The 27,113-nt window shown below is 42.5% G+C and overlaps 1 protein-coding gene across 5 annotated transcripts in view; it reads left to right on the top strand.

The window, feature by feature from the left end:
* Positions 1 to 27,113, top strand: part of LOC122813704 (zinc-binding protein A33-like) — a 1,378,975-nt gene that overhangs the window by 645,359 nt on the left and 706,503 nt on the right. For 3 of the 5 annotated variants that reach the window (XM_044086163.1, XM_044086162.1, XM_044086165.1), the window contains one exon: positions 18,756 to 18,791. The exons of the other annotated variants lie outside the window; for them this stretch is intronic. In XM_044086163.1, the coding sequence (XP_043942098.1) occupies positions 18,756 to 18,791 (36 nt within the window). The remainder of the gene's footprint in view (positions 1 to 18,755; positions 18,792 to 27,113) is intronic. 5 annotated transcript variants of the gene reach the window in all.

Below are 27,113 nucleotides of genomic sequence, written 5' to 3'. Positions count from 1 at the left end.
ATTGTTCATCTGAACTCTGCAGTTGTTAGGCTGATAATGAATTATAATGTCCCCTTTTGGTATGTACCTCTCCAGACACTTGTCACAACTGCAATGATCACAGAGCTCCTTCAATAAGGGAAAAAAAGGGGTTTAGAGCATAAAAAATAAGCAGATCATCTGAAAGTCTTGTCTGTCTTATCGATATGATACAGATTACTGACAGATGACTTCTGCCTTGCATATATTGCCTCATCAGATCCTTTTCTGTTAGGTCAGTTATACATTCCAAAATCTACTGGTATCTAAAACACCCACTCATAGTACCCTAATCTCATTTGCAATACTGCTATGGAACAGGTTACCCTCCACCTAAAGTCAGAGTATTAGAGTAAGTGGTGCTATTGTACTCTAAAGTAACTTAGATGAATGGATGCATTACTGCAAATTCACACCTGGTTTAGCTGCAGTAGCACTCATGGACAGGGGAAACATATAAGTAACCTGTTTGTACATGTCTGGCCCATCTTTGGCGAGTCATATTGCAAAATATAAGGGGTAATAATAATGTTGGGAATGCATGGCTAGGCTTCTTAAGATCCTCACAGATCAATAGCCTATAAAGTTCTTGTGATCTTATAAAATAATAGAACATGAAAAGCTCAGAGCTTTCCTACTGCAGAAGAGTGCCATGTGGAACTGATTATCAGCTAGTGATTCGTGTAGCTGGACAGATAAGTCCTCTGTTGGGAACAATCTCCACTAACCTTATTTATTTATTTATTTATTTATTTAGAGAAAACCGCGTGTTTTTTCTGTGAAAATATGTTGTGTTTGGGTAAAATGTGTTATGAACATGGTCTCTCATTTCTTGTCAACAAAATAGTTTTATGAATGCTTGTGTGAACAACTGTGTAAAACATGTTATTTTTCTTGACTTTGTTCCAAAGATTATGTAGATTTTATGTATTAGGGACAGGGCTTTGGGGGTCTGTGCTATGTTTTTGAAAAGGCAGGACAGCGAGTGCCTTTTCATCAACCCCAGTGAACTGCCATACAAGTGAACGCCACATCAAAGATCATCGTCCAAGGGGAAAAAAATCCCCTGGCCTACCAAAAATGACACACCACTGCAAACATTGCAAAGTAGGGTGCTTCGCCCACCACACCCCCCAGTGTGGGTGGGTTGTGCCCCTCGTATACCCCCTAACTACATATACCAACTCCGAGATTGCACTACAGTGGGGAAAAGGGCAAATTCACAAGGATGGCCAAGCGATTCTTTTCCAGGGAAAAAAATTGCTGATGTGGCCGTTTGCTTAATTGGCAGTTCGCTGTTTAAGGGTCGATGAAAAGGCGTTCACTGTCCTGCCCTTTCGATAACATGATATAGAACCTGGATTCTGAACTTCTGCAGACTGTCTCTTGTTTTTCTTACCTGAACCTGCTTATGACCATTTTGAAATTTTACTGACTCCTTCAGGCTCTGCTTCCTCTTCTTAACTGCTTCATTGTCAACTGAACGGGTCTGTATCAGAACCACGAAATATCATTTCAGCGAACGGCTTTCACATCAGAAATGCTGTTTGTCAAACTCGCTTTTGTGGATGGCTATGCCCCTGACACACCCCCTGCTAATTATATATACCAATTCCGAGATCGCAGTACAGTGAGGAAAGGGCAAATTTTCCGATCTTCACTGTGCTGCAATCTCAACAGTTCTTTGAATGGCATTTTCGATGTAAAATGCCATTTGCAGAGCTGAGCTTTCGTGGTTCTAATATAGACCCCAACTGAACTTCTGGAGCAGTTACTGGAATCCGCACTTCTTTACCCTAACTACTTATTTCTTTTTGCAGGTAGACTGTCTTTAGGTGACAGCCCAGCTCTGTTAGCACCTCAGCCACTGATGTGCGACTCTGCTGTGTTCAATTTTAGTTCTTCCTGCCAGCATAGCTTGTTAGGAGATGGACTCCCTCTCCACTCAAGGGCAGTCAGCTTTCGGGGCTCTGCAGAGACCCATAGCTGCCTCTGCAACTAGGAAGTCACCTCCTCCTCATATCCCCAGTTCCATTTACCCCCTCTGTGCACCTCTTCTGACTAGGACATTCCACAGGGGCAATGGGACCTTAGGCCCAAGATACCCATTGGGGTACCCCTGCATCTTCTGATACCTCCCTAGAATATCCCACTGAGGAATTTCCTTGTAAGAGAACCTGTAATACGAAACATTTATACTCCACGGAGGAGTCAGCCACAGAAGACACTGACCTTGATGAGGGAGAAGAATCCCCACGGTCACCTCCTGAGAATGCCTCCTTCAGGGACTTTGGTGACATCTTGGAGATTTTAATACAGAGAGGTGGCTTGCAGTCCGGTAATCCATCACCCAAGGAGTCAGTGTACCTCACTGCCTTTGGATCCCGACTGTCTACCTCCTTGTTCACTTTAACCACCAGTGACCTCATAGAATTGATCTCTCAGTGGGCATGAGAGAGCCTAGATTCCATTTAGCCAACTCCCCCCCCCCCCCCCCCCATAGACCAAACAAGATTGTCACAGCAACAGACAAAACTTTTTGGAGAAAAAGTGTTGCAGTAGATGTCATGATGGTGGTGGCAGCTACTAAAAAGGAACTGTTGAAAGAGAGTTCACTATTCATCCTCCGAATAAGGATTGCAGGACAATTGATAAATTTGGGAAGCTAGTCTTTTCTTCAGCGACCTTTGTGATCACTGAATTTCCTTTCCAACTTTACTAGGTTACAAAGACATCTGATTAAGGGGCTCACAGATACCTTTGAAGGAACCATAGCTGAGGGAGTTCAGGGGCAGGTGGCTTCTTAGCTGGTAACCTTGCATTCTGTAGCTAACTCTTCCATGAGGCTTATCGCTCATACAGATGAAGGAAAGAGAAGAGTGGCACATTCTGGCTGTGTTCACTTTTAGTTCTTTAGAACACTCATCTTTTTTGCCCAGTCCAGCTGTAGTGTAGCACCTACAGCCACTAATGACTAGTGGATAGATTGTTCCTCTGCAGCTGTAAAGGAGGCCTTTCATTGGCAAGCGAGAGAGAAACTTCTGTTGTTGTCTGATAACTGGATTAAGGAGCCTGGGATCCTAGACAGTGTACATGCCTTGGTTCAATCCTTTTCCATGGAATTTTCAAGGAAAATAAAGAAAAGGTGAAAGAGTGCCTTCTCCTCTTTCTCTCTCCATGCAGATAGTAGATTTGGTGGGATTTGCTAGGGAGTTAATTTCTGCTTTTTCTGCTCCCGTCACTTCTGCCATGAAGTAATAGGGCAAAGATAAGATATAAAGACGCGGTAGGTTGTAAAATAATGGCTATCAAAAAGAGACCAACAGAAAAAAAATGGAGACACACTAGAAAATCCAAGATGGAGACAGCAGAACACATCATACAGTTTTTGTTTAGGGTTGTAGTAAGTACGGCTATAGCCATGAAGGGAAAGAGTTGTCATAGGTTGATGGGTAATAATTAAACATGCACAGAAGAATGTTATGAGCCAAAGGTAACCACGATGTATGTAATAGGAATAATTTATGCTTCCCGTTGTGGCAGTGTTGAAGGTACATGCCCCTGGGATGAATTCATGGTTATCCAGCCAGTTGTCTAGGTAAGCTTTAAAGGTAGCCGCTGCTTTGATTTGCTTAAAGTGTAGGGGAGTGTATTCCATAAATAAGGGAAAATTTAGGTTAGAAATCTACCAAGGCATCAGGTTCTGTTTGTGTCAGTGAATGTTAAGGTCGTTGATATGGGTGTCTGTGATGCTGCTAGTCGTAGGTGCTGGAGAATCAAGCAGAGTAGTTATTTATGGTGTGGAAGGTTGCAAGAGATCACTGTGAAGGAGACTGTACTCATGTATTCACTTATTTGCTAGTTGTTAACCAGGTAAGTGGGCTAGTCTGTTCACTGCTTTTAGCTACATCCTGGGCTCAGTGAAAAGAGCCAAACACTGAAAACTGACTAGGCATTATACAGTGAGCAGATAAATAATTGTATGTGGCATTAAATTGATGATAGCTCACAGTACTGATATGTATATGATATTATAGAGAGAACATTTTAAACCAGCGGCATGGCTTAGGGAATTTAGTTAGTGATTTTCTTATTTAGGAATCTTTGTGGCCCTTCTGGTTTGACAAGACTCTTAGAGAGGTAAAAGGCAAACATGCACTGTATTCTGTGATGGGAGTGATGAGTGAATTGTAGAAAGATTTCATTTTTCCTAAAAGATATACCTTTATAACTTATCTGTTCCAGGCAGAGGGATTTCTTGACACATGGTACTTGAAGAATCGTTCGTTTATGATGAAGGCAGTCAGATTGCTAAGGACTGAGACAATTTTAAAGGGGTATCTTGAATATGGAATGGAATAGAGACTGCATTCAATTAACATTGCATAATTAGTGCTAGAAAGTACCATTTCTCAAATATTTAAATGCAAGGACAAGCATTTTCAAAAGAATTTGAATGCTGTTGAACAGAAACATTAAAATGCAGAAAATATGATGTGTGGGTTAGTATTGTGGAGGGAGAAAGATTTGAAATGGTGAAGCCTGAAAGAACATTGGTGCTTTGAGACAGGTGTGTGCAGACCATTGGAAAGAAATGTTGAGAAATAATAGAACATTGAATTTATACTATGCACAAGTGCAAAGTTTACTGACTCATGTCAAAAACACTTTTAAACAGTTCGGGTTATTGTATTGTAAAAACGAAACAGTGTTTATATTCTTATCCTATTCTGGCCACTGGGTGACACCATTGGTTCAGAGCCTGCTGTCCTATGAGCACAGAAAACTGAAATAACAGACTACTTTTTCAAGTAACAGCACTTAGTTAATTTTTTTAAATATTGTGGGTCATCTGGCCTGCAAGAAGGCGGGAATTATAAATCATATTTACAGAGTAAAAGCAAAAATTGTGTGTGATCAGAATCACACTGCAAACCTCATTCCATGACATAGGGAGAGAGAGAAATCCCTGAACCCAACCTAGATTACCCAAACTCATGTAGTACCTTGGTTGATTGAGAAGTGCGGTGAGAGAGGTTGAGTGATCCCATTCTCACTGACCTATTGTGAGAGGAGGAAGCGGCATTTGCAGTCCCTGGCTCTATTCACAACTAGCAGGCAAAGGTTTACTGGCACCAGTTATGTAAATAGGCCATATATGTGAACTTTGTTTACCAGGCTTTTGATTGTAACCCTTAGTTACAGCAGGTGAGAGGTAGTAAACACATGCTTGAAAGGGTACAGTAGGCCTCCTTGTTGATGTGATTGTCCATTTTAGCCAATAGGTTTCTGGCAACTAAAAATGGCACCCGGCAAATGTGCAAGTCTGCATAGTCAGACCGAAAGAAACCACAAGCATGTAGGAATCCTAAACCAGGAGAACCATGTCACACCACCACCAATTAAAATAAAATGTAATAAATAAAATCATGAAATACAAAATTGGATCTTTGTTTTTATAATTGTTTTCTGTTACTACTGCTCATTGAGGTCATTTTTCTGTTTTGAGGATCAGTAAATATTTATCTATTCATTAATTTTGTAATAGTTTGTGGCTTTAAAACTTAAGATCTGTTTGATTAGAGAGATTATTTAAACACCTGTTATTCGTTTCATTGTAGTTTTGATTAAGTCCAAGTACTCAGCTGGTCTAAAGAGCTTAACTTTGTATAGTTTTAGTCATCAATTTTGTATTTTCATCTTTTTGTTTATTGTTAGTGTTGTTGTGTGGTTCCTCTGCTCTGTGATGACTAGGTAGTGGGATTAAATCCATATATAAAACTCTGTGCATTCTGAATGGGTGATGGCTTCATTAATTAAAGATGGACAGTTGATCAGTATGCTTAGAGGACCAGGGCCAGTGTTAGCATTTTCGGGGCCCCCAGCAGATGTCAATTTGGGGGCCCCCTGGGCACTTCAAGTCTATGTATCAACTTGCCACTGCCACCCTTCCCCAAGCAACTTTTTAGTTCATACTGCAAACTTCGGAGTATTGCATACATACTGATCTGTAACTACAGTACTCTTATATTACAGCAGGCCTGTTTACCACACTATGTTGGACCATCTCACAAAGGGATATTTACAGTTACTGGCATTTAGTTGCAACAATGATACATTGCAGCAACTTTATATACAGGTCTGGATTTAGGTGAAATGGCACCCTAGACCTACTGTTTCAGCACCCCACCCCACCCCCATATACACACATACCCTCCAGTCTTCCACTAATCTTGGGCTTCCCATACTATGCACACTACTTTCTTCATTTTCTCTCATTTTGCCTTACTCTTCAGCTTTTTCAAGAAGTTATAACTCCCTATGTGCTCTGAAGTGCATTTTAAAGATTTTTTTTCTTTTTACACAATCTTTTCAACCAATGAGGAGTTGAACAGAAATTATGAATGAGGAAAGAAATTGTGTTGCTGTACAGCTTTAGTTTTCCTTGAATCCTTTCAACACATCTTTCCTGACCACTCAGTACAGTAATAACCATATAGGAAATAACTGAAATAAGCCAGGAGCCAAGAAGCCATAGGGTGATAGATATTCTGGGATGTATTTTAAAGCATTTTCTCAGCTGTTTAATCCAGTGGTGACCTAAATAAAAAAAAAACAGGAGTAAGCAAAGAATTTCAGTCTTTTTTTTTTTCTTTCAGGGAAAACATAAGTTGTACCCAAGACTTAATGCTCAAAGATGACAAAATTATAGCAACAATAAAGTGACAAACTAGTTGTCTGGATACATAAGTCCTGTCTGGGAACTGCCTGCCTCCCTACCCCACCCCTCCAAAAAAAAAAAAAAAAGAATGCCTGAGCATTGCTGTGGTGTTAGGCTGGATGAAAGCAGAGGTTCAAACTGCCACAGTCATGTATTTCAAGTGAGTGCAGACAAACCTATTGTGAACGTTGGGGGAAGATGGGCAAAGGCTGCCAGCCTAGTCAAATAGAATTTGACACATAATTCTGGCATTTGTAAATATAAATGTAAAATACAGCCTTGTTTCTTAAATGAAAGAAAACACTGGAACATGTGAGCTTCAGGATTGTTGCAACATTGCCATTTGCTGTAAGGAAAACTAAGCCAAGCATTTCACATCTGTTCTTTTGAAGTTAAAATTATGTCTTGTGTACCATTTTAATCTAGATAGTGGTGCTGAAGTGGCTAACTGAACACATTCTTTCTACTGTCAACTTAAGAAATAATTACTAGCGTGTACATGTGAAATGTCTTTTATTGTTGCAGTTTCCTGAGCAGGTGTTAGATTGTTAAATAATGTAGCCTTTTGGCCTGGGAACTCCAAAGTAAGTGTCAAAATGATGTAATGTGTATACTGGGAAAACCTAAGTGTCAAAATGATGTAATTTGGGAGGGCCCAGCAGAGGTGTTTGTTAGTGAGTTTAAAAAAATATTGTTCAGAGAGAGACTACAAACATTTTGATCTTGATATCCAACTCTCAGCACTGCCGTATGCTTTCTTTATGTAAGTAGTATCTTAGAAGTATGTTTTCTTGTAGTAATAGCTAGGAACTTAGAAGAAAGTTAGACTGTGTGTTTCTATTATATCAGAACTTTCCTACTGTATTGTTTTAAGTTTCTGTGTGATCTCTGAACTCTTAGATATTACTGTGGTGTAGTAGTATTGTCTTGTGTTTTAATTATTTATTAAATATTTTAAAACCTTTTACCTGTGGCTGGTTTGTATAGAAATAAGTAAGCTCTAGAGTACATGGCATATTTATAGGGTTTATTGTACAAGGCCGCCCTAATAAGCCTTTGAATGATTAGTCACATTACCAGTAGGATAATAATATTGCTGGACACCCTTTTAAGGGCCTTTGGTTAGCTGATAAGTATTAGCTGGTGGTGGCAGTAATTACTACCGTGTAGTCCGGGTAAAGCGGCACAACTGGAGAATCTGTCAGCCTTTCCCAGGAGTGTCTGAAGTTGTATAAATACTTATCTCAAAGTGTGTGTGGTGTGTCAGCTACCTGGGCAGGGAAACGAAGCAGTGGTAGGACAGAGAGGGTACTGGAGGTTAGCTTGCCAGCTAGGCTGAGCTATGGACCCTATAGCTGTGCCAGTGGGGAGTCTTATTGGGAACCTGGGGAGCAAGGGAGCAACCAGCCCCAGACTGACTGATCTCTATGTGCACTTAAGGGAAATTGTAATTTACTGTGTATTTGTTATCCTTTCCTCTTATATGAGTTATATGAGACCCCCTCCCTGGTGGCAGTGGTGAGGATTGAGACTCCTTGATTGCTGGGCCAGGGCACGGCTGTCACATATATACATAGCATGCCTCCTCACTTCACAACTCAAACTGTCAAAGGCAGCTACTTGTATGCATTCCTGAAGTGTGATTGTGAGGAAAGCAAAACAAATAACGACTGCAGTAATGTATTCTGCTTTGTTGTTCCTAGACAGTACCTTGCCCCTACACAATCCATAGTAACCTTTTATGTTAAGTTGTCATTCTCTCCTTCATTCTTGCTGGATGGAACCTCGGCTCCAACTCTGCCTATACTATAGCTCGATAGCTATTTTTACCGGCTCGAGGCAGCCCTATAACCCACAATACCATGCGCTAACTCCCAGATCTCGTTTGCCGCTTCGCTGTGAGGTAGTCTTTTTTTACCGGCTCAGGTTAGTAAAGAGATTTATTCTGTTTAACTAAAATTTCAGGTAGTTTTTTCAGTTAGTTCCCTTGTTTAGGTCTTTACTAATTGCCTTATTCTTACAACCCTTTTTTGTAGCCCTTCTTCCCTTCTTTAGTTAGTTTTTTATCTTTGGGCCTACAGGCTTTACCTTAGTTTCCCCACCCCTTACAATGTCTGTGTGTGTGTGGGTTTAGTCAGTTCCCCTAACTTTCCTAATTTTAAGTTGAGTGTATGTGGACTGACTGTGTTTTCTGTGGTTTGGACTATGTCAAAAGACCCTAAGGTCTCGGGATTCAAGAAGTGTGACTCGTGCTGTCAGAAAATGTCTCTGACGGACGGTCACACTGCTTGTGTCTATCGCTTGGGGCCTTTACACCTGCAGGACTCTTGTTCCGTCTGTCACGGGTTTAGTCCGAGAGTCCTGCAGGAGAGGCGTAACAAGCTCATCCTAAGGAGCTTGTTAAAGCCCGATGACTCCCCGTCCAAGTCTGGCTCGGGGAAGTCTTCAAAAACCGCCAAACCCTCGGATCCAGCTTCTGAGTCGAGGGCTGGCGTTATCGAGATGGCTCCGACTTCGGCTCCATCCGGATCCGAGGCGGGCAAAGTGGTATCCACTCCGAAACCAGCATCGGAGCCGACCCCAGCGCGCAAGCGCTCTAGATCCCCCTCGCTAGAGTCCGTCAGATCGGCTCCGAGGTCCCCTCTCCTATCGGAGCGGAGTCATAGGACTTATTCATCTAGGTCATCCAGGCCCTCTGACCACGACATCGAGAGGGTGGTCAGTAGACTCATAAAATCTCAGGCACTAGCCCAAATGCTCCAGAGCCCATCTCATCAGACTGTGACTCCTTCTGTACCGCTATTGATTCCTCCTCCGACTCGCCTCTCGAGTTCGGAGCCCGAGTTGTCAGAACCGTAACCTTACATCGGAGCCGATAATCCCACCTTCAGCTCCGGTGTCGTTGGCTCCGACCTCTTCATTGGTTCCGTTCGTGGAGAGGTCCGGGTGCCGGGACTCCGTTGTCGGCTCCGAGGGGGCAAGTGGCATCGGACCCTTGTCCGACCCCGCTATTCCCATTGGAGCTTCGGCTCTGGTTAGTTCGGCCCCGACATCATTCTCGGAGCCTTCTCTGTTGGTGCCCGGGGCGGTTCCAGTCTCTTCGGAGCAGGGACTACCTTTGATATCTGATGGGGGAGCCTTCGAGGTGATGAGGAGCGTGCTGGACCCAGAGTCCACTCCAAGGTTAAGTTCTGCAGCTCCTCCCTCTATAGTGCCTGTTACGGTCTCTGGCCATCCTCCTACATCTGACAGCAGAGATCCAAAGCGTAGGGTACCCACCTTGGGTGTCTCCTCCTCTTCCAAGGGCTCCCCTGAAGTTTCATGGGAACCCCCTAGGAAAAGAAAGTGCAAGAGGAAGCACATAGACTCCCCCGAGTCTGTCACGTCGGACACCGACTTGGATGAGTCGGAAGGTTCCCCCAGATTCCCCTCTGAGGATGTCTCTTTTTCAGACATCCTAGAGATCCTAAGACAGAGGGGAAATTGGTCCACTCTCAAACCTTCCGAGGATGAGTCAGTTTACCTTGACACTTTTGGATCTCGCCCTTCCACCTCCTGGGTGTCTCCCCCTTTCGACCCACTAATGGAGTTAGTGGCTAGAAAGGCGTGGGCAGCTCCTGATTCAATTGAACCTACCCCTAGGAGGCCTTCAAAATTTATTTCTGCACCAGAGGACAAATCCTTTCTCACCAAAGGCGTTTCAGTTGATGCTATGGTGGTAGCAGTAGCCACTAAGAAGGAATTGGCTGATCCTTCTGTACCTGTTCATCCTCCTAACAAAGAGTCCAGGACCATGGACAGGTACGGCAAGCGGACATTTGCTTCAGCGACCTTTACTATGCGATCGCTGAACTATTTATATCATTTCACCCGCCTTCAGAGAGACTTGCTCAAAGAGCTGGGTGAAACGGTACAGGATCCTTCTGCTGCGGGGTTTCAGGACAAGATAAACTCCCAGCTGGCTACCCTGAACTCCATTGTTAACTCCTCCATGCGGCTTATCTCTTACGCAGCCGATTGAGCGAGTAGAGCCGCTGGCACAGGTGTTGCATTGAGACGTCACGCTTGGATGCTTCTCTGTAACTTTGCCGTTCCCTTCAAGGCGTCCTTCACCAACACCCCCTTTGTTGGTTCAGAGTTGTTTGGACCTCAGGTGAAGAATATCCTCACCAGTTGCGAGCAAGATGGTAAGACTCTCTGCCATAGGAGTCCATTTTTCCACACCTTCCAGACCTTATCCTAAGGGACAGAAGGGGGGTAAAATGTGGTTCCGCAAACCTCAGGGAGTCACACCTACCGCACGTGGTGAATTTCCCCCTAGAGGCAGAGGGGGGGGGAATAATAACAGACACCGCCCTAGGGGCAGAGGGGGTCCACAGAACCAGGGTTCCAGGGAATCTTTCCCTGACCAACCCTTTCAGCATCCCTGAGAAGCTGCCCGACTCTCCGCCTTCGGAGGCAGTCGGGGGAAGATTATCTCTGTACCCGGAAGCCTGGCAATCTCTCTCCCAAGGCACATGGGTACAGAAGATCATATCCGAGGGTTACAATATCCCCTTCACTTCCCCTCCGGTACAACCGCCAAGACCCCTACCAGACGTACCACCCACACAAAGGGGTCAGGCTCAGCTAGAAATAAAAAAGCTGTTAGAAAAAAAGAGTCATCCAGGCAGTCCCAGCAGATCAGCTAGGATCCGGAATCTACTCCAGGTTCTTTTTGGTACCAAAAAAGACAGGAGACTGGAGACCCATTTTGGACCTCAGCAGATTGAACAACTATGTACAAAAGACAAAATTTCGGATGGTAACACTGCCCATTCTACCCTTTTTGGGCAGAGACAAATGGATGTGCTCGTTAGACCTCCAGGACGCGTACTACCATATAAAGATACACAGGCACTCCAGGAGGTTTCTCCGCTTCCGGCTGGGAGCCAGTCATTTTCAATTCAGAGCCCTGCCCTTTGGTCTCACCACAGCCCCCCCGGGTGTTCACCAAATGCTTGGCAGTGGTCACGGCTCACCTGAGACAAAAAGGATTCCAGGTGTTTCCATACTTAGACTGGCTCATTTCCGCTACCACCAAGCAGCATCTCATAATAGCCAAGGATTACACTATTCAACTTTGCAACAGTCTAGGTATTTCTATAAATTTTGCAAAGTCCTCCTTGTTGCCTTGTAGATGTATAAACTTTATAGGCGCCGTATTAAACACCACAGAAATGTCTGCAACATTACCCCCTCAGAGAGTGACAGACATAAGGCGGAATGTTCAGTCCCTGTTTCAGCCCAACAGAGTCCAAGCCAAGCTAGTATTGAAAGTGTTAGGCCTCATGGCAGCGGCGATTCTTCTACTCCCATTAGCCTGCTTCCACATGAGGCTCCTTCAGTGGATGCTGTTTTTTCAGTGGTCCTTTCAACAGCTACCAATGACCCACAACATTTTGATAACCCCATCTTGCAAGAAACATCTCTCCTGGTGGATGGTTTCCCCTCAGCTTTTTCAGGGCAGACCCTTTGTTCTCTCCCCCCCCCCCCCCAGTTGCCACTGTGACAACGGCTGCCTCCCTGATCGGGTGGGGGGGGGCATTATCAGGGCAAGACGGTCCAGGGCACATGGCAACAATCAGAACTCCACCTGCACATAAATGTCCTGGAGATGAGGGCGGTGCTTTTGATGTTGCAAGCCCTTCAGAGCTCTCTTCCCACAGGGACTGTAGCAATTCAAACGGACAATATGTCTGTGGTGTGGTACATAAACAAGCAGGGCGGAACAAAGTCCTACCCCCTATGTCAAGAAGCACTCAGACTTTGGCAGTGGGCGATTTCCTCTCAACGGTTTCTGATAGCAACGCACATCCCTGGGAAGTCCAACATCATAGCGGATAGATTGAGCAGAACTATCCTCATGCCTCACGAGTGGTCTCTAAATCAAGCGGTAGCAGACAGAATATTTCAGAAGTGGGGCCAGCCTTGCTGCGATCTTTTCGCAACTCCTCAAAACAGCAAGTGCCTTGACTTCTTCACACTCTTTCCTCTACTAGGCCATCCCCCCAGAGACGCTCTTGTTCACAATTGGCCCCGGGGTCTTCTATATGCCTTTCCTCCCTTACCATTGATCCCGCAATTAATTCAGAAAGCAACCGCATTGAGATCCAAAATGATCCTCATTGCCCTGTTTTGGCCTCAACAAGTTTGGTTTCCGTTCCTGCACAGTTACCTACTGGAACAGCCTTGGCATCTGGAACCCCTTCCGGATCTGTTGACCCATCTAACGGGCAAGCTGCATCAGTCTCTTCATTCCCTCAACCTCACAGCTTGGTTGCTCCACTTCCAGCCATAGCCAGGCTTCCCCTTATTTCTCCTCCTGTTCGTGATATCATTCTGGCTTCCCATAAGTCCAATACTAGGAAGACGTATGTGAGTAAATGGAAGTGTTTTTCGCACTGGGCACAAACTAGGTTCTTAGATCCCTTCCATGCACCCATTCATAAGGTTCTAGACTTTCTGGCGGAGCTTTTTCATTCAGGTTCATCATCGGCCACTATCAGGGTACAATTAGCGGCTATTGCTAATTTTCATGTTGGGCTCTCGGAAGCAAATATTATGTCCCACAAACTCTGTAAAGCCTTTCTCAAGGGCATCTTTTTGCTTAGACCTCCAGTTAAAGATCCACCTCCACAATGGGATTTGAATTTAGTTTTAACCTCATTGATTCTGACCCCTTTTGAACCTGCAGCTTCTTGCTCCCTCAAACTTCTTTCTTGGAAAACGATGTTTTTAGAAGCCATAACATCTGCCAGAAGGGTATCGGAACTTCAAGCCTTGTCTGTCCGGCCCCCTTATTTGGTCTTTCACAAAGACAGGGTAACTCTCAGAACAAACCCTTCCTTCCTACCAAAAGTGTCCTCAGAAGCAAATCTAAACCACTCCATTGACTTGCCTGTCTTCTTCCCAGACTATGCCAACAGGGCTGAACAAAAATTACATTCATTAGATGTTCATCGCCAATTACGGTATTACCTAGACAGGACAAAACAATTCAGAAAGTCAGATCAGCTCTTTCTCTCTTATGCTGCAGGAAAGAAAGGGCTTCCGGTGTCGAAGGTTACTCTTTCCAGATGGCTTACATCTATTATTACCTTTGTCTATGAGTTGAGACACAGGCAACTTCCCTCTAGGCCTAAGGTTCATTCAGCCAGGGCACTATCAACATCAACGGCTTTTCAAGCAAGGTTACCACTAGATGCCATTTGTGCGGCAGCTACATGGGCTTCCAAACATACCTTTATTGCCCATTATAAACTTGATATAGCCTCCAGAAATAGAGCTGACTTTGGTTCCACTGTACTCAGGAGTCTGTTCTATTGAGCCACCCAGGACTAAGATGCTAGGGACGCTGTCCCATCCAGCAAGAATGAAGGCGAGAATGACAACTTAACATTAAGAAGTTATGTCTTACCATAACGTTCCATGTTAGTTGTCTTCTTTTCGCCTTCTTTCTTGCGTCCCTCCCTCCTGCCCCCTAGCCTGGATAGACTTGAGGTTTCCGAGTCCTTCCATTTCTGGAGATACAACATGTTGCGGTTTCCCCGTATCCTTAGTGTTACTAGCAGGGAGTCCGTACTTGCAAATGAGGATTATGATATAATATTTATACTATGTCTTAGCTTCCAAACGAGATCTGGGGAGTTAGCACATGGTATTGTGGGTTATAGGGCTGCTTCGAGCCGGTAAAAATAGCTCTCGAGCTATAGTATAGGCCGAGTCGGAACAGAGGTTCGGCTCCGAACCCATCCAGCAAGAAAGAAGGCGAGAAGAAGACAACTAACATGGAACGTTATGGTAAGAACATAACTTCTTATTCTACACTTCTAAGGTCTACAAGTAAAAGAAAATGATGACCATACTTCAGGAATGCATACAAGTTGCTGCCTTTGACAGTTTGGATTGAAATGTAATAACCACACAACCCCCCCCCCCACACACACACACACACACACCCTACAGCAGCTTCCTGTACACACATATTCAAGCAGGTCTGGTATTAGCAGTGGTTGCAGTTGAAGGCAGGGGCCATTATCAACGTTATCCTAACAGGGTCATATCACTGCCTCTTCAGCTTAAAGAGCATAATCAGAAAATTAATACATTTTTTTCTCCTCACTTTTCCCCAACCAGTAACAACTTTTGTGGTGTCCCTACAAAATAAAGGATGTTATAGAGAAACTTACCACTTAAATGTAAACCCATATGTCACAAGATGGGTTGCAAACTCGCTAAAGGACAGAACCCACAGGGTTAGAGTAGCTGGCGCCATGTCAGACTCCAAGCCGGTCACAAGTGGTGTCCCACAGGGCTCAGTTCTTGGCCCCCTGTTGTTCGGCATCTACTTCTCAGAAGTACAGGCTAACATAGGAGGACTATGGCTGACAAAGTTTGCAGATGACTGCAAACTGGGAGCCATAGTGGAAAGTACATCGGACACAGATATCCCTCAGAGGGGTCTCACGGAAACTGATAGCTGGTGCCAGAGCCATGGCCTGAAGTTAAATGCCAAAAAATGTATAGTCATACCCTTCCGGAAAAACAAGGTAACCCCAAGCTACCATATAGGTGGCAATCCATTAAGCACAGAAGAGGTTATCAGGGACCTGGGGACCCAGGTTGACAGTGGCCTTTCTTTTGACACTCACATTGCTAAAGTGGTTAGAAAAACCTTCTACATTGCCCACCTGATCATGAAGGTATTCACATCCAGATCAAGTGAGGTCATTGTTCCCCTGTACTCTTCACTTATCAGACCAGTGATCGAGTACAATGCCCCATTCGGGATGCATCTCACCCGACACCTGCAGCAATTGGAGAGACCCCAAAAGTTCCTCACCAAAAGGATAAAGGGACTCCAAAATCTGTCATATGCTGCCAGACCAAAGAAACTCCAGCTCTATTCAGTCGCATACCGTCTGCTCAGAGGTGACCTGTGCCTGACATACAAGGCCATGTCCAACCAGGAATTAATGGACATGCTCCACCTCAAAAAATCCAAATCTACCAGATCCACTAGAGCAAGCGACTTAAACCTTAGCACGGATATAAATAGGACATGCTGGAGGGATAGATTTGTCACCCAGAGAACTCCCTATGTTGTGGAATAAAATCCCGGTCCATGTGAGGCAGAGCACCTCGCTGGCTCTGTTCAAGAGAAATCTTGACCGGTGGATGGGAGATCGTAGGTTTACCCCGGGAATCATCTCTGTGTCACTGCTGGACAGAGGCACAACAAACTAATGGGCACAGTATTTTTTAACATAAGGGGTGGCGTAAGCCACAAAAACTCTGGGCTAGGCTTATAAATGCCTTAGGGCAGATAGCCTAGTATAAACCTATGAACCTATGATGATTAAGTGAGCCCTTGTATCAATTTATATAATCTGGGGAGTGAGGGCCCCCCTCAGATTCTGAGAAGATCTGTGTCTAAATGTTCTGTGACATATGTTATGCCTCATTTTGAAATATTACTTATTAGCTACATCTTTTACTGATACCCAGAAGAAGAATATTTGTGTCCTGGCATTACTGGGTGTTTGCGCACACAAAAAAATCACCGGTATTTTTCACACACACACACACACACACACACACACACACACACACACACACACACACACACACACACACACACACACACAAAAAGCCTAAGTCATAGCAATACTACTTTTGTAGTACTGGTACTGGCACACCAGATCAGGGACTGCTATTTAGCAGTTAACAAACAGTGGCAGGTGTAGGCCATTTTTATTTACCTCAGTGAGGAGTAATGCAAACCTGTCACTGTCCCTGATTTCACACACCTTCCCTGATTTTGCTCATAATTTTCCTCTGTCCTTCATAAAAAGATTGATTTGCTTGTGAATCATTCAGGGCTACAGACAGTCAAAAAATCCAGACATCAGAGTTTTATACTGATTGAGCAAATAAAATGCATGCTGATGCAAAATGTGTTATTCTATTAACTTTTAATTGAATTAGAGTAATATTTAAACTTGTTCCTGATTTTGAGTCTTTATTCTGGTATTACTGGTATTGTGCTGAACTCTTCAGCGAAAAAGTTGGGAGTTATAGTATCTGCTCTTCTGCCAGTCTTTATAAAACTCCCTGTGCAGGAATACCATGCCTGAAGATCAGAACCATCAGCTGTTCTTAAACTCCAAGATATGCACCAAGATCAGTTGTGCTGAGCTGATGATCCCTCTAGTGCCTACCCCTGCCTATGTTCATTACCAGATTTATTATAACAGAGTCATATCATAGCCCTGTTCAGTTTAAACAACCTAATCAGGAAATTAATACATTTTTTCCTCCTCATTTTTCCCCAGTCAGCCACAGCTTTTGTGGGCCCCCCACAAAGTCAAGGATGATTAGGGGGACCCTTGCATCTGCGAGTAATGCAGGTACCTAAAGCTGGATATTTTAGTTTTAGTGGAGAGAATGTCCACCAGCAGTGTTTAAGCCAAGGGCACTATGTCAGTGGGAAAATATTTAATGGAATTGTGAAAGCTGTCGCATGATAAAACACTGTTACTATAACCAGCAATATTTTTTTAATTTTAAAGGAGATATAAATTAGAGTTATTACCCACTTGGTTTATTAAATATGTAAGATCCCTGTACTAGCTTTTGTTGTTTTGACAGACATGTTACAAAATATCAAGATAAGATAACTTGCAGTGATTGGGGGCCCCCCCAGGAACATGGGGCCCCCAGCGACCCCAGGGTTCGCTGGTGCCTAAAGCTGGCTATGAGAGGACAGAACATGTTTTTCAGTAGATTAAAAAAGACTTGTTGAAGTTCAATATCTTGTAGGCGGCCAGGACCATGCTTGGGTAATGGCTGTTTCTGGTCAGTTTTTGACTGGGTCAGTTGCTAAATAATTACTGATACAGAGCGAATAGTTTCAAGCCTGATTAGAGAGTATCTGTGTTCAGCAGGTGGGGAGGCCACCCAGAAGAAGTAACTACACTCTCACAAGCAAACGCAGATACTGTGCAGATCCATGTATTGTACATGATTATGCAGATTTGTCTACAGATTTCTTTAGGAATATTCCATGCACACCAGCTTTTAATAATCTCAGTGTACATTATTAGCAGGTTTGTGTGGGGGGGTTGCAAAGCCCACCTACAAAATTACTTCAGAAGTGTTAAAACAGCTTCCATAATTCACTTTTTTTGTTTGAATCAGTTTAACTTATGATTAGTCCGCATTCTTGTGTTTGTTGATTTGTAATAGGAAAACAATTTTTATAATGAATGCTAACTCTTTTCTCTTTTTTTTTTTTTTGGTGGGTGGGTATAAAATAGCTGGTTGTTCAGGTTTTAAAAGTTGCAGCTATCATTTTTGTGACATCAGCACCTTTGAGCCTACCATACTGGAAATGAAAAATTATTTGGAGTCTGTTTTCATAATAGCAACCAGGTTGTGTTAGCCATTTTCCATGTTCTCTATCTTTGCTGATGCAAAATCATTAAAAAAAACTAAAATGCGCTTTTCAGAACATCTTGCTATATCAAGCCCATTTGTTAAAATAAATTCACATCTGCAGTGTCTTTGACTTGTGATATTGTGTGACCTCAGAGTAGGATATTTTAGTTAGAGTGTAGGAAGTAAAGGACTTCCAAGTTGAGTGTGGAGAGTTTATTGCCCTTTCGCTCTGAGTTAAAAATTTAAACCTGTTCTTTTGAAACAAGTTAATTGCATTGACACTTGCTAAAAAGGAATCTGTTGACTCATTCTGTATTTTTATTTGTAACACAATGATACTTGTAATATCTGTGCAGTGAACATAAAAAAATCAAGTATTCTTAGAAATACTTGCATGCTCCTTATTTCTTCTGTAAACTATGTTCTGATTTTGCTATTACCTGGTTCTGTCCTAGTAACTTGCTCAAGTTATCTAAGCATTGTGCACCTGCTCATAGATATTTTATATAGTTTTCTTTTTCCCCGATTATTTTAGGTGCATCTTCATTTTGGGGTTTTACTGTGCCATCAAGTAAGTGTCGCGTACTGATATAACTCATTGTTTTTATATTTACTTTCTCAGCATACAAAGTAGCTGAGTAAATATATCCTCTTTAGTTCTGTGTTTGCTATCAAAGATCTACAGTTGTTCTGTAAACTTGAGATCACAGGTTAGAATGATTTTGTGGAGCAGACGTAATGTCATCATTCATTAACCATGACACTGTAAACTTAAATGCTTGTACTAGGAGTACCCTGTATATGATTTTTCTAGCTATTAGATGTTATACCATAATGGAAGTTATAAAAACATGAACAAATTAGTTAGCTTGAAGTTGCTGCTGACTGTGGATGTTAGTTCTTCATAATATCCATTCAAACTGAACTGTCAGCGAAGTACAACACACACTAATTCATCTATTTAAAATTATTAAAATGTCAGAAAATGTAATGCCTTATTTTTTTATGTACAAATTCAGTGTATTCCTTCATAACACTCCAGTGTGTCATACTGTATAGTTGCAAAATATCTTTATACCTGCCCGTTACACATTTTAGTTTTTCCCAAACATGTTTACATCCAGAGATAATTCTGCTCAGGTTGTGGCTAAGATGGCAGAGTGAGAGCAGCAACTGTAAGAAGCTCTGTAACAAATCTTAATCTCTTTCTGACTTCTAAGTAATAAAAAAAATGTATATTGTAAGATCTAAAGTTATTTAATAGTTCTAGAAGAAGTGAAGAAGAGAGTGATAGCTTTTTTAATTTTCAAAATTAAAATATTTCAGTCAGAAACTTCATTTCAATATGGAAAGTAAGGAAACTATAAAATAAGTCACCTAAAAATGTGCACAGAATCCTTCTCTTTAAAAGGACATTCCCTGGGATTCAATAAACTCCATGCAGGAATAGTGCTATTCCTGCACAAAGTGGTTCGTGTCTATGTAGCCACAGCAGTGCACCTTGCATATTCATGAGGGCACGCTGCTGTGTAAGCTACACGAACCATGAACAAGCGCAGGGGGCATGTTCAAGTAGTGCACAGACATTGAACACACTCCATGCACTGAGAAAGTGCCATACAGCACTTTCTAATCACATTCTGGCATAATATTAGAGAATTTCTCTAATACTATGCCAGTATTTCAGTGTCTGTAGACACTGAAATGAAATAAATGATCATTTCGGTGTCCGTGGACACTGAAATACATACAGCAGCAGAAAAGCAATGCAAGGGGTGTGTGACAGATTCTGTGACACACCCCCTGCATTGTAAAAGTGCTGTATGATACCTTGCAACCTGCTAAAGCAGGAAATGTGTACAAAGGCACAAATAACAGGGGATAAAGCCCTGGAAAGGGACGCATCTTACATATTGCCCTCACAAACTTAGAACTTTGATAGAAAACAGGTCATGCATTAGCATGAATTTCCAAAGGATAGAAGTCTGAAAGTCAAACGCATGCCAATATGGGGGGAGAAAACACTAAAAATAGGGACACCACTTAAATATTGCCCTCACACACTTAGAAAAATGGATAGAAAACAGGATATGCATTAGCATGAATTTCAGAAGGATAGAAGCCTGAAAGTCAAATCTATGCCATTATTTCCTGACTGCAGTCCGCAGTGGCTTGTCAGAAAACCACTACTCACTGTATAACATAATAATATAACAATAATATAATAAACATTTGTTTTACATCCTAAGGAGAGCAGAATCATCCTTACTGTTTCTTTACTATTAGTGAGAAAGGCCTGAGTTCCATAATGATCTAATTACTGGGATATAGGTGACCTACAGAGTCTTGACCAAGCCCAGTTTGAATATATCAATGGCAGGTCCTTTCTTGCTTCTCAGTGACTTTTTTGAAGAAGTCATCCAGGCTAAGCAGGGAAGAACATGCCATTGATATATCCAAACTGCGTAGGTATATAGATGACCTATGGACTCTTGACCCATGCCAGTTTATATATATATATATATATATATATATATATATATATATATATATATCAATGGCAGGTCCTTCCCTACTTCACGTGGTTGACTTCCTCAGAAAAGCCACTGAGGCAGTGGTCTGCTGTCTAGCTCTTGCAAAGGTGATCAGTACCATGCCACACTCGGGCATCATAGATAAACTCAGCCAGCTAAATGTTAACTCCATGTAATTTGTTGGATAGGAAACTGACTAACAAATAGAACACAGGAAGTAAGAATGAGTCGCTCTACCTCTTTCAAAAAATCTGCCATTGTTGGATTGCTACATGGTTCAGTACTTGGACCACTTACCTTTGACATTCATTTCTTAGTGGCTCACAAAATTCTCAGACCATTGCAAATTTGTTGCCATCATAAACTCCATAGAGTACACCACGATCCTACAAGATGGCCTATCCCAGTCAGTACCAAAAGAATGGAGTGCAACTAAATGCCAAGACATATGTATAATTGTATTTTTCAACAGTCATGACTCCATTTGTAACTACCACATTGAAAACATCCCCTTTTCCAATAGTTAGAGATCTGGGAACGTTTGATAACAATAAACTTTGCTTTGATCACCATATATCTATTATTGTAAGAAAGACCTTTTTCATCACTCAACTTATATTGCTGAGTATGGCATCTACATCAGTGGGCGTAATTTTTCATCTGAATTCTGCAGTCATTAGGCTGATAATGGATTATAATGTCCCCTTTTGGTATGTACCTCTCCAGGTGGCCTAATGGTTAAGGTGTTTGCCTTACAAACACAAGGTGCAGGGTTTGAGTCTCACAAGGGATAATTGGCTAAGCTTAAAATGGCTCGAAAGGGCAGTTAGCTTAGTACTAACCTATGAACCTATGAACAATGATGACATCCATCACTAAGGAAAAAAAACAGGAGCTTAGATCATAAAAACTAAGCACATCATCTGAAAGTCTGTCTTCTCGATATGATGCAGATTACTGACGGGTAACTTCTGCCTTGCATATACTGCCTGATCAGATCCTTTTCTGTTAGGTCAGTTATACATTCCAATATCCACTGGTATCTAAAGCACCCACTCATAGTACCGCAATCTCATTTGCAAAACTACTGTGGAACAGGTTCCCCTCCACAAAGTAGAGCAAGTGGTGCTATTGTACTCTAAAGTAACTTAGATGAATGGATGTATTACTACAAATTCACACCTGGTTTAGCTCCAGTAGCACTCATGGACAGGGGAAACATATAAGTAACCTGTTTGTACATGTCTGGCCCATCTTTGGCAAGTCATATTGCAAAATATAAGGGGTAATAATAATGTTGGGAATGCATGGCTAGGCTTCTTAAGATCCTCACAGATCAATAGCCTATAAAGTTCTTGTGATCTTATAAAATAATAGAGCATGAAAAGCTCAGAGCTTTCCTACTGCAGAAGAGTGCCATGTGGAACTGATTTTCAGCTAGTGATTCGTGTAGCTGGACAGATAAGTCCTCTGTTGGGAACAATCTCCACTAACTTTTTTTTTTTTTATTGAGGATAATTTGTGTTTATTTTGTAAAGATATGTTGTATTTGGGTAAAAATTTGTTATGAACATGGTCTCTCATTTCTTGTCAACAAAATATTTTTATGAATGCTTGTGTGAACAACTGTGTAAAGCATATTATTTTTCTTGACTTTGTTCCAAAGATTATGTAGATTTTATGTGTTAGGGGCGGGGCTTCGGGGGTCTATACTATGTTTTTGAAAAGGCAGGACAGCGAGTGCCTTTTCATCAGCCCTGAAACAGTGAACTGCCATATAAGTGAACGCCACACCAAAGATTATCGTCCAAGGGAAAAAAAATCCCTTGGCCTACCAAAAATGACACATCACTTCAAACATTACAAAGTAGGGTGCTTCGCCCACCACCACCCCCAATGTGTGTGAGTTGTGCCCCCCACACACCCCTAACTAAATATACCAACTCCGAGATTGCACTACAGTGGGTAAAAGGGCAAATTCACAAGGATTGCCAAGCGATTTTTTTTTTCCAGGGAAAAAAATTGCTGATGTGACCGTTTGCTTAATTGGCAGTTCGCTGTTTAAGGGTCGATGAAAAGGCATTCGCTGTCCTGCTATTTCGATAAAGTGATATAGACCCAGGATTTGGAACTTGTGCAGAGACTGTCTTGTTTTTCTTACCTGAACCTGCTTATGACCACTTTGAAATTTTACTGACTCCTTCAGGCTCTGCTTCCCCTTCTTAAGTGCTTCATTGTCAACTGAATGGGTCTGTATTAGAACCACTAAAAGTCAGTTCAGCGAACGGCTTTCACATCGAAAATGCCATTTGTCAAACTCACTTTTGTGGGTGGCTATGCCCCCCACACCCCCTGCTAATTATATATACCAACTCCGAGATCGCAGTACATTGAGGAAAGGGCAAATTTTCCGATCTTCACTGTGCTGCGATCTCACTATAGCAGTTCTTTGAATGGCATTTTCTATGTAAAATGCCATTTGCAGAACTGAGCTTTTGTGGTTCTAATATAGACCCCAACTGAACTTATGGAGCAGTTACTGGAATCCGCACTTCTTCTTTATCCTAACTACTTTTTTACTTCTAGGTAGTGTCTTTTGGAGACAGCCCAGCGCTATTAGTACCTCAGCCACTGATGTGCGACTCTGCTGTGTTCAATTTTAGTTCTTCCTGCCAGCGTGGCTTGTAGGAGATGGAATCCCACTCCACTCAGGTGCAGTCAGCTTTCGGGGCTCTGCAGAGGCACATAGCTGCCTCTGCAACTAGGAAGTCACCTCCCCCTCAGATCCCCAGTTCCATTTACCCCCTCTGTGCACCTCTTCTGACTAGGACGTTCCACAGGGGCAACGGGACTCTAGGCCCAAGATACCCATTGGGAGACCCCTGCATCTTCTGACATTTCCCGAGAATATCCCACTGAGGAATTTCCTTGTAAGAGAACCTGTAAGATGAAACATTTATACGCCATTGAGGAGTCGGCCACAGAAGACACTGACCTTGATGAGGGAGAAGGATCCCCACGGTCACCTCCTGAGAATGCCTCCTTTGGAGACTTTGGTGACATCTTGGACATTTTAATACAGAGAGGTGGCTGGCAGTCCAGTAATCCTTCATCTGAGGAGTCGGTGTACCTCACTGCCTTTGGATCCCGACTGTCTACCTCCTGGGTCACTTCACCCAGCAGTGACCTCATAGAATTGATCTCTCAGTGGGCATGAGAGAGCCTAGATTCCATTTAGCTAACCCCCCATAGACCAAACAGGATTGTCACAGCACCAGATGACAAAGCTTTTTGGAGAAAAGGTGTTGCAGTAGATGCCATGATGGTGGCGGCAGCTACTAAAAAGGAACTATTGAAAGAGAGTTCACTATTCATCCTCCGAATAAGGATTGCAGGACAATTGATAGATTTGGGAAGCTAGTCTTTTCTTCAGTGACCCTTGTGATCACTGAATTACCTTTCCAACTTTGCTAGGTTACAAAGAGATCTGATTAAGGGGCTCACAGATACCTTTGAAGGAGCCATAGCTGAGGGAGTTCAGGGGCAGGTGGCTTCTTAGCTGGTAACCCTACATTCTGTAGCTAACTCTTCCCTGATGCTTATCGCTCATACAGATGAAGGAAAGAGAAGAGTGGCACATTCTGGCTGTGTTCACTTTTAGTTCTTTAGAACGCTCATCTTTTTTGCCCAGTCCAGCTGTAGTGTAGCACCTACAGCCACTAATGACTAGTGGATAGATTGTTCCTCTGCAGCTGTAAGAAGGCCCTTCATTGGCAAGCGAGAGAGAAACTTCTGTTGGTCTCTGATAACTGAAATAAGGAGCCTGGGATCCTGGACAGTGTACGTGCCTTGTTCCAATCCTTTTCCATGGAAATTCCAAGGAAAATAAAGAAAAGGTGAAAGAGTGCCTTCTCCTCTTTCTCTCTCCTTGCAGGTAGTAGATTTGGTGGGATTTGCTAGGGAGTTAATTTCTGCTTTTTCTGCTCCCGTCACTTCTGCCATGAATTAATAGTGCAAAGATAAGGTGTAAAGACAGGGTAGATTGTAAAATAATGGCTATCAAAAAGAGACAAACGGAAAAAAATGGAGAGACACTAGAAAATCCAAGATGGAGACAGCAGAACACATCATGCAGTTTTTGTTTAGGGTTGTAGTAAGTGTACCTATAGCCATGTAGGGAAAGAGTTGTCATAGGTTGATGGGTAATAATTAGGCATGCACAGAAGAATGTTAAGAGCCATAGGTAACCACAATGTATGTAATAGGAATAACTTATGCTTCCCGTTCTGGCAGTGTGAAGGTACATGCCCCTGGGATGAATTCATGGGTATCCACCCAGTTGTCTGTGTAAGCTTTAAAGGTAGCCACTGCTTTGATTTGCTTTAAGTTTAGGGGAGTGTATTCCAAAAGTATGGGGAAATTTAGGTTAGAAATCTACCAAGGCATCAGGTTCTGTTTGTGTCAGTGAAAGTTAAGGTCGTTGATGTGGGTGTTTGTGATGCTGCTAGTCTTAGATGCAGGAGAATCAAGCAGAGTAGTTTTCACTTATTTGCTATTTGTTAACCAGGTAGGTGCGCATGTCTGTTCACTGTTTTTAGCTACATCGTTTGCTCATAGCCGGCCTTAAGCATAGGCCAACTAGGTTGCCATCTTGGGCGCGGTTCTAGCAGGGGCGCTTTACCAGTATTTGTTTGGTGTAGGTTGACCAGGATGGGGGCACCAGGTGGTGTGGTGGGGGTGCCTTGGAGCCCTTTTGTCTAGGGCATCAGTTGAGCTAAGGCCGCTCCTGCCTGGACACAGTGAAAAGAGCCAAACACTGAAAACTGAATAGGCATTATACAGTGAGCAAATAAATAATTGTATGTGGCTTTAAACTGATGATAGATCACAGTAATTATATGTATATGATAATTTTATAGTGAGAAAACATTTTAAACTAGTGGCATAGCTTAGGGAATTTAGTTAGTGATTTTCTTATTTAGGAATCTTTGTGGCCCTTCTGGTTTGACAAGACTCTTAGAGAGGTAAAAGGCAGACATGCACTGTATTCTGTGATGGGAGGGATGAGTGAATTGTAGAAAGATTTCATTTTTAGTAAAGGATATACCTTTAGAACTTATCTGTTGCAGGCAGAGGGATTTCTTGACGCATGGTATGTTAAGAATCGTTTGTTTATGATAAAGGCAGTCAGATTGCCAAGGACTGAGCCCATTTTAAAGGGGTATCTTGAATATAGTATGGAATAGAGACTGCATTCAGTTAACATTTCATAATTAGTGCTAGAAAATACCATTTCTCAAATATATAAATGTAAGGGCAAGCAGTTTCAAAAGAATTTGAATGCTGTTGAACAGAAACATTAAAATGCACAAAATATGAATTGTAGTTTAGTATTGTGGAGGGAGAAAGATTTGAAATGGTGAAGCCTGAAAGAAGATCGGTGATTTGAGACAGGTGTGTGGCAGACCATTGGAAAGAAATGTTGAGAAATAATAGAATATTGAATTTAAACTATGCCCAAGTGAAAAGTTTACTGGCTCATGTCAAGAACACTTTTAAACAGTTGGGGCTAGGGTATTCTGAAACGAAACAGTGTTTATATTCTTATCCTGTTCTGGCCACTTGGTGACACCATTGGTTCAGAGCCTGCTGTCATATGAGCACAGAAAACTGAAGAACAGACTACATTTTCAAGTAGCAGCACTTTGTTAATTTTTTTTAATATTTTGGATTGGGCAAGAAGGTGGGAATTATAAGTCATATTTACAGAGTAAAAGCAAAAATTGTGTGCGATCAGAATCACACTGTAAACCTGGTCCCATGGCATAAGGGGAGAAAGAAATCCCTGAACACAACCTAGATTACCCAAACTCATGTAGTACCTTGGTTAATTGAGAAGTGGAGTGAGAGAGGTTATGAGTGATTAGCCATTCTCACTCCCCTATTCTAAGAGGGGAGGAAGTGGCATTTGCAGTCTCTGGCTCTTTTCACAGCTAGCAGGCAAAGGATGTTCATCGTGTTTCACTGTTGCAGTCATTGCACTTGGGTTATCCTGCTGACAGGCCACCCACAGTCTGTCTGAATTCTAAAGTCCTGGTCCGGCGTCTGTTGCTGTCGCCTCTTCCCTGACATCAGTGTGCCAGGAGTATATAAGATGCAGCCGACGCTGTTTTCTCCAGTCTTTCTTGCCGCGTGGTGCCCGAAGCAAAAGCAGTTCGCAAGTGCCATTCGTCCGACTCCTAAGATTTTCGAAATTGAATTTCATATCTGAAGTCTTCAGTAAAGCTAAGCACCCCATTGGGTAAACTTTTTCTTGCTCCAGACCAATGTCAGTAAAAGTTAACAATTGTATTTCTTGT

The sequence above is a fragment of the Protopterus annectens genome, chromosome 10.part0 (assembly GCF_019279795.1).
Source record: "Protopterus annectens isolate FY-2018-M chromosome 10.part0, PAN1.0, whole genome shotgun sequence".
Classification (NCBI taxonomy): Eukaryota; Metazoa; Chordata; order Ceratodontiformes; family Protopteridae; genus Protopterus; species Protopterus annectens.
This window is presented reverse-complemented; position numbering and strand designations above follow the sequence as displayed.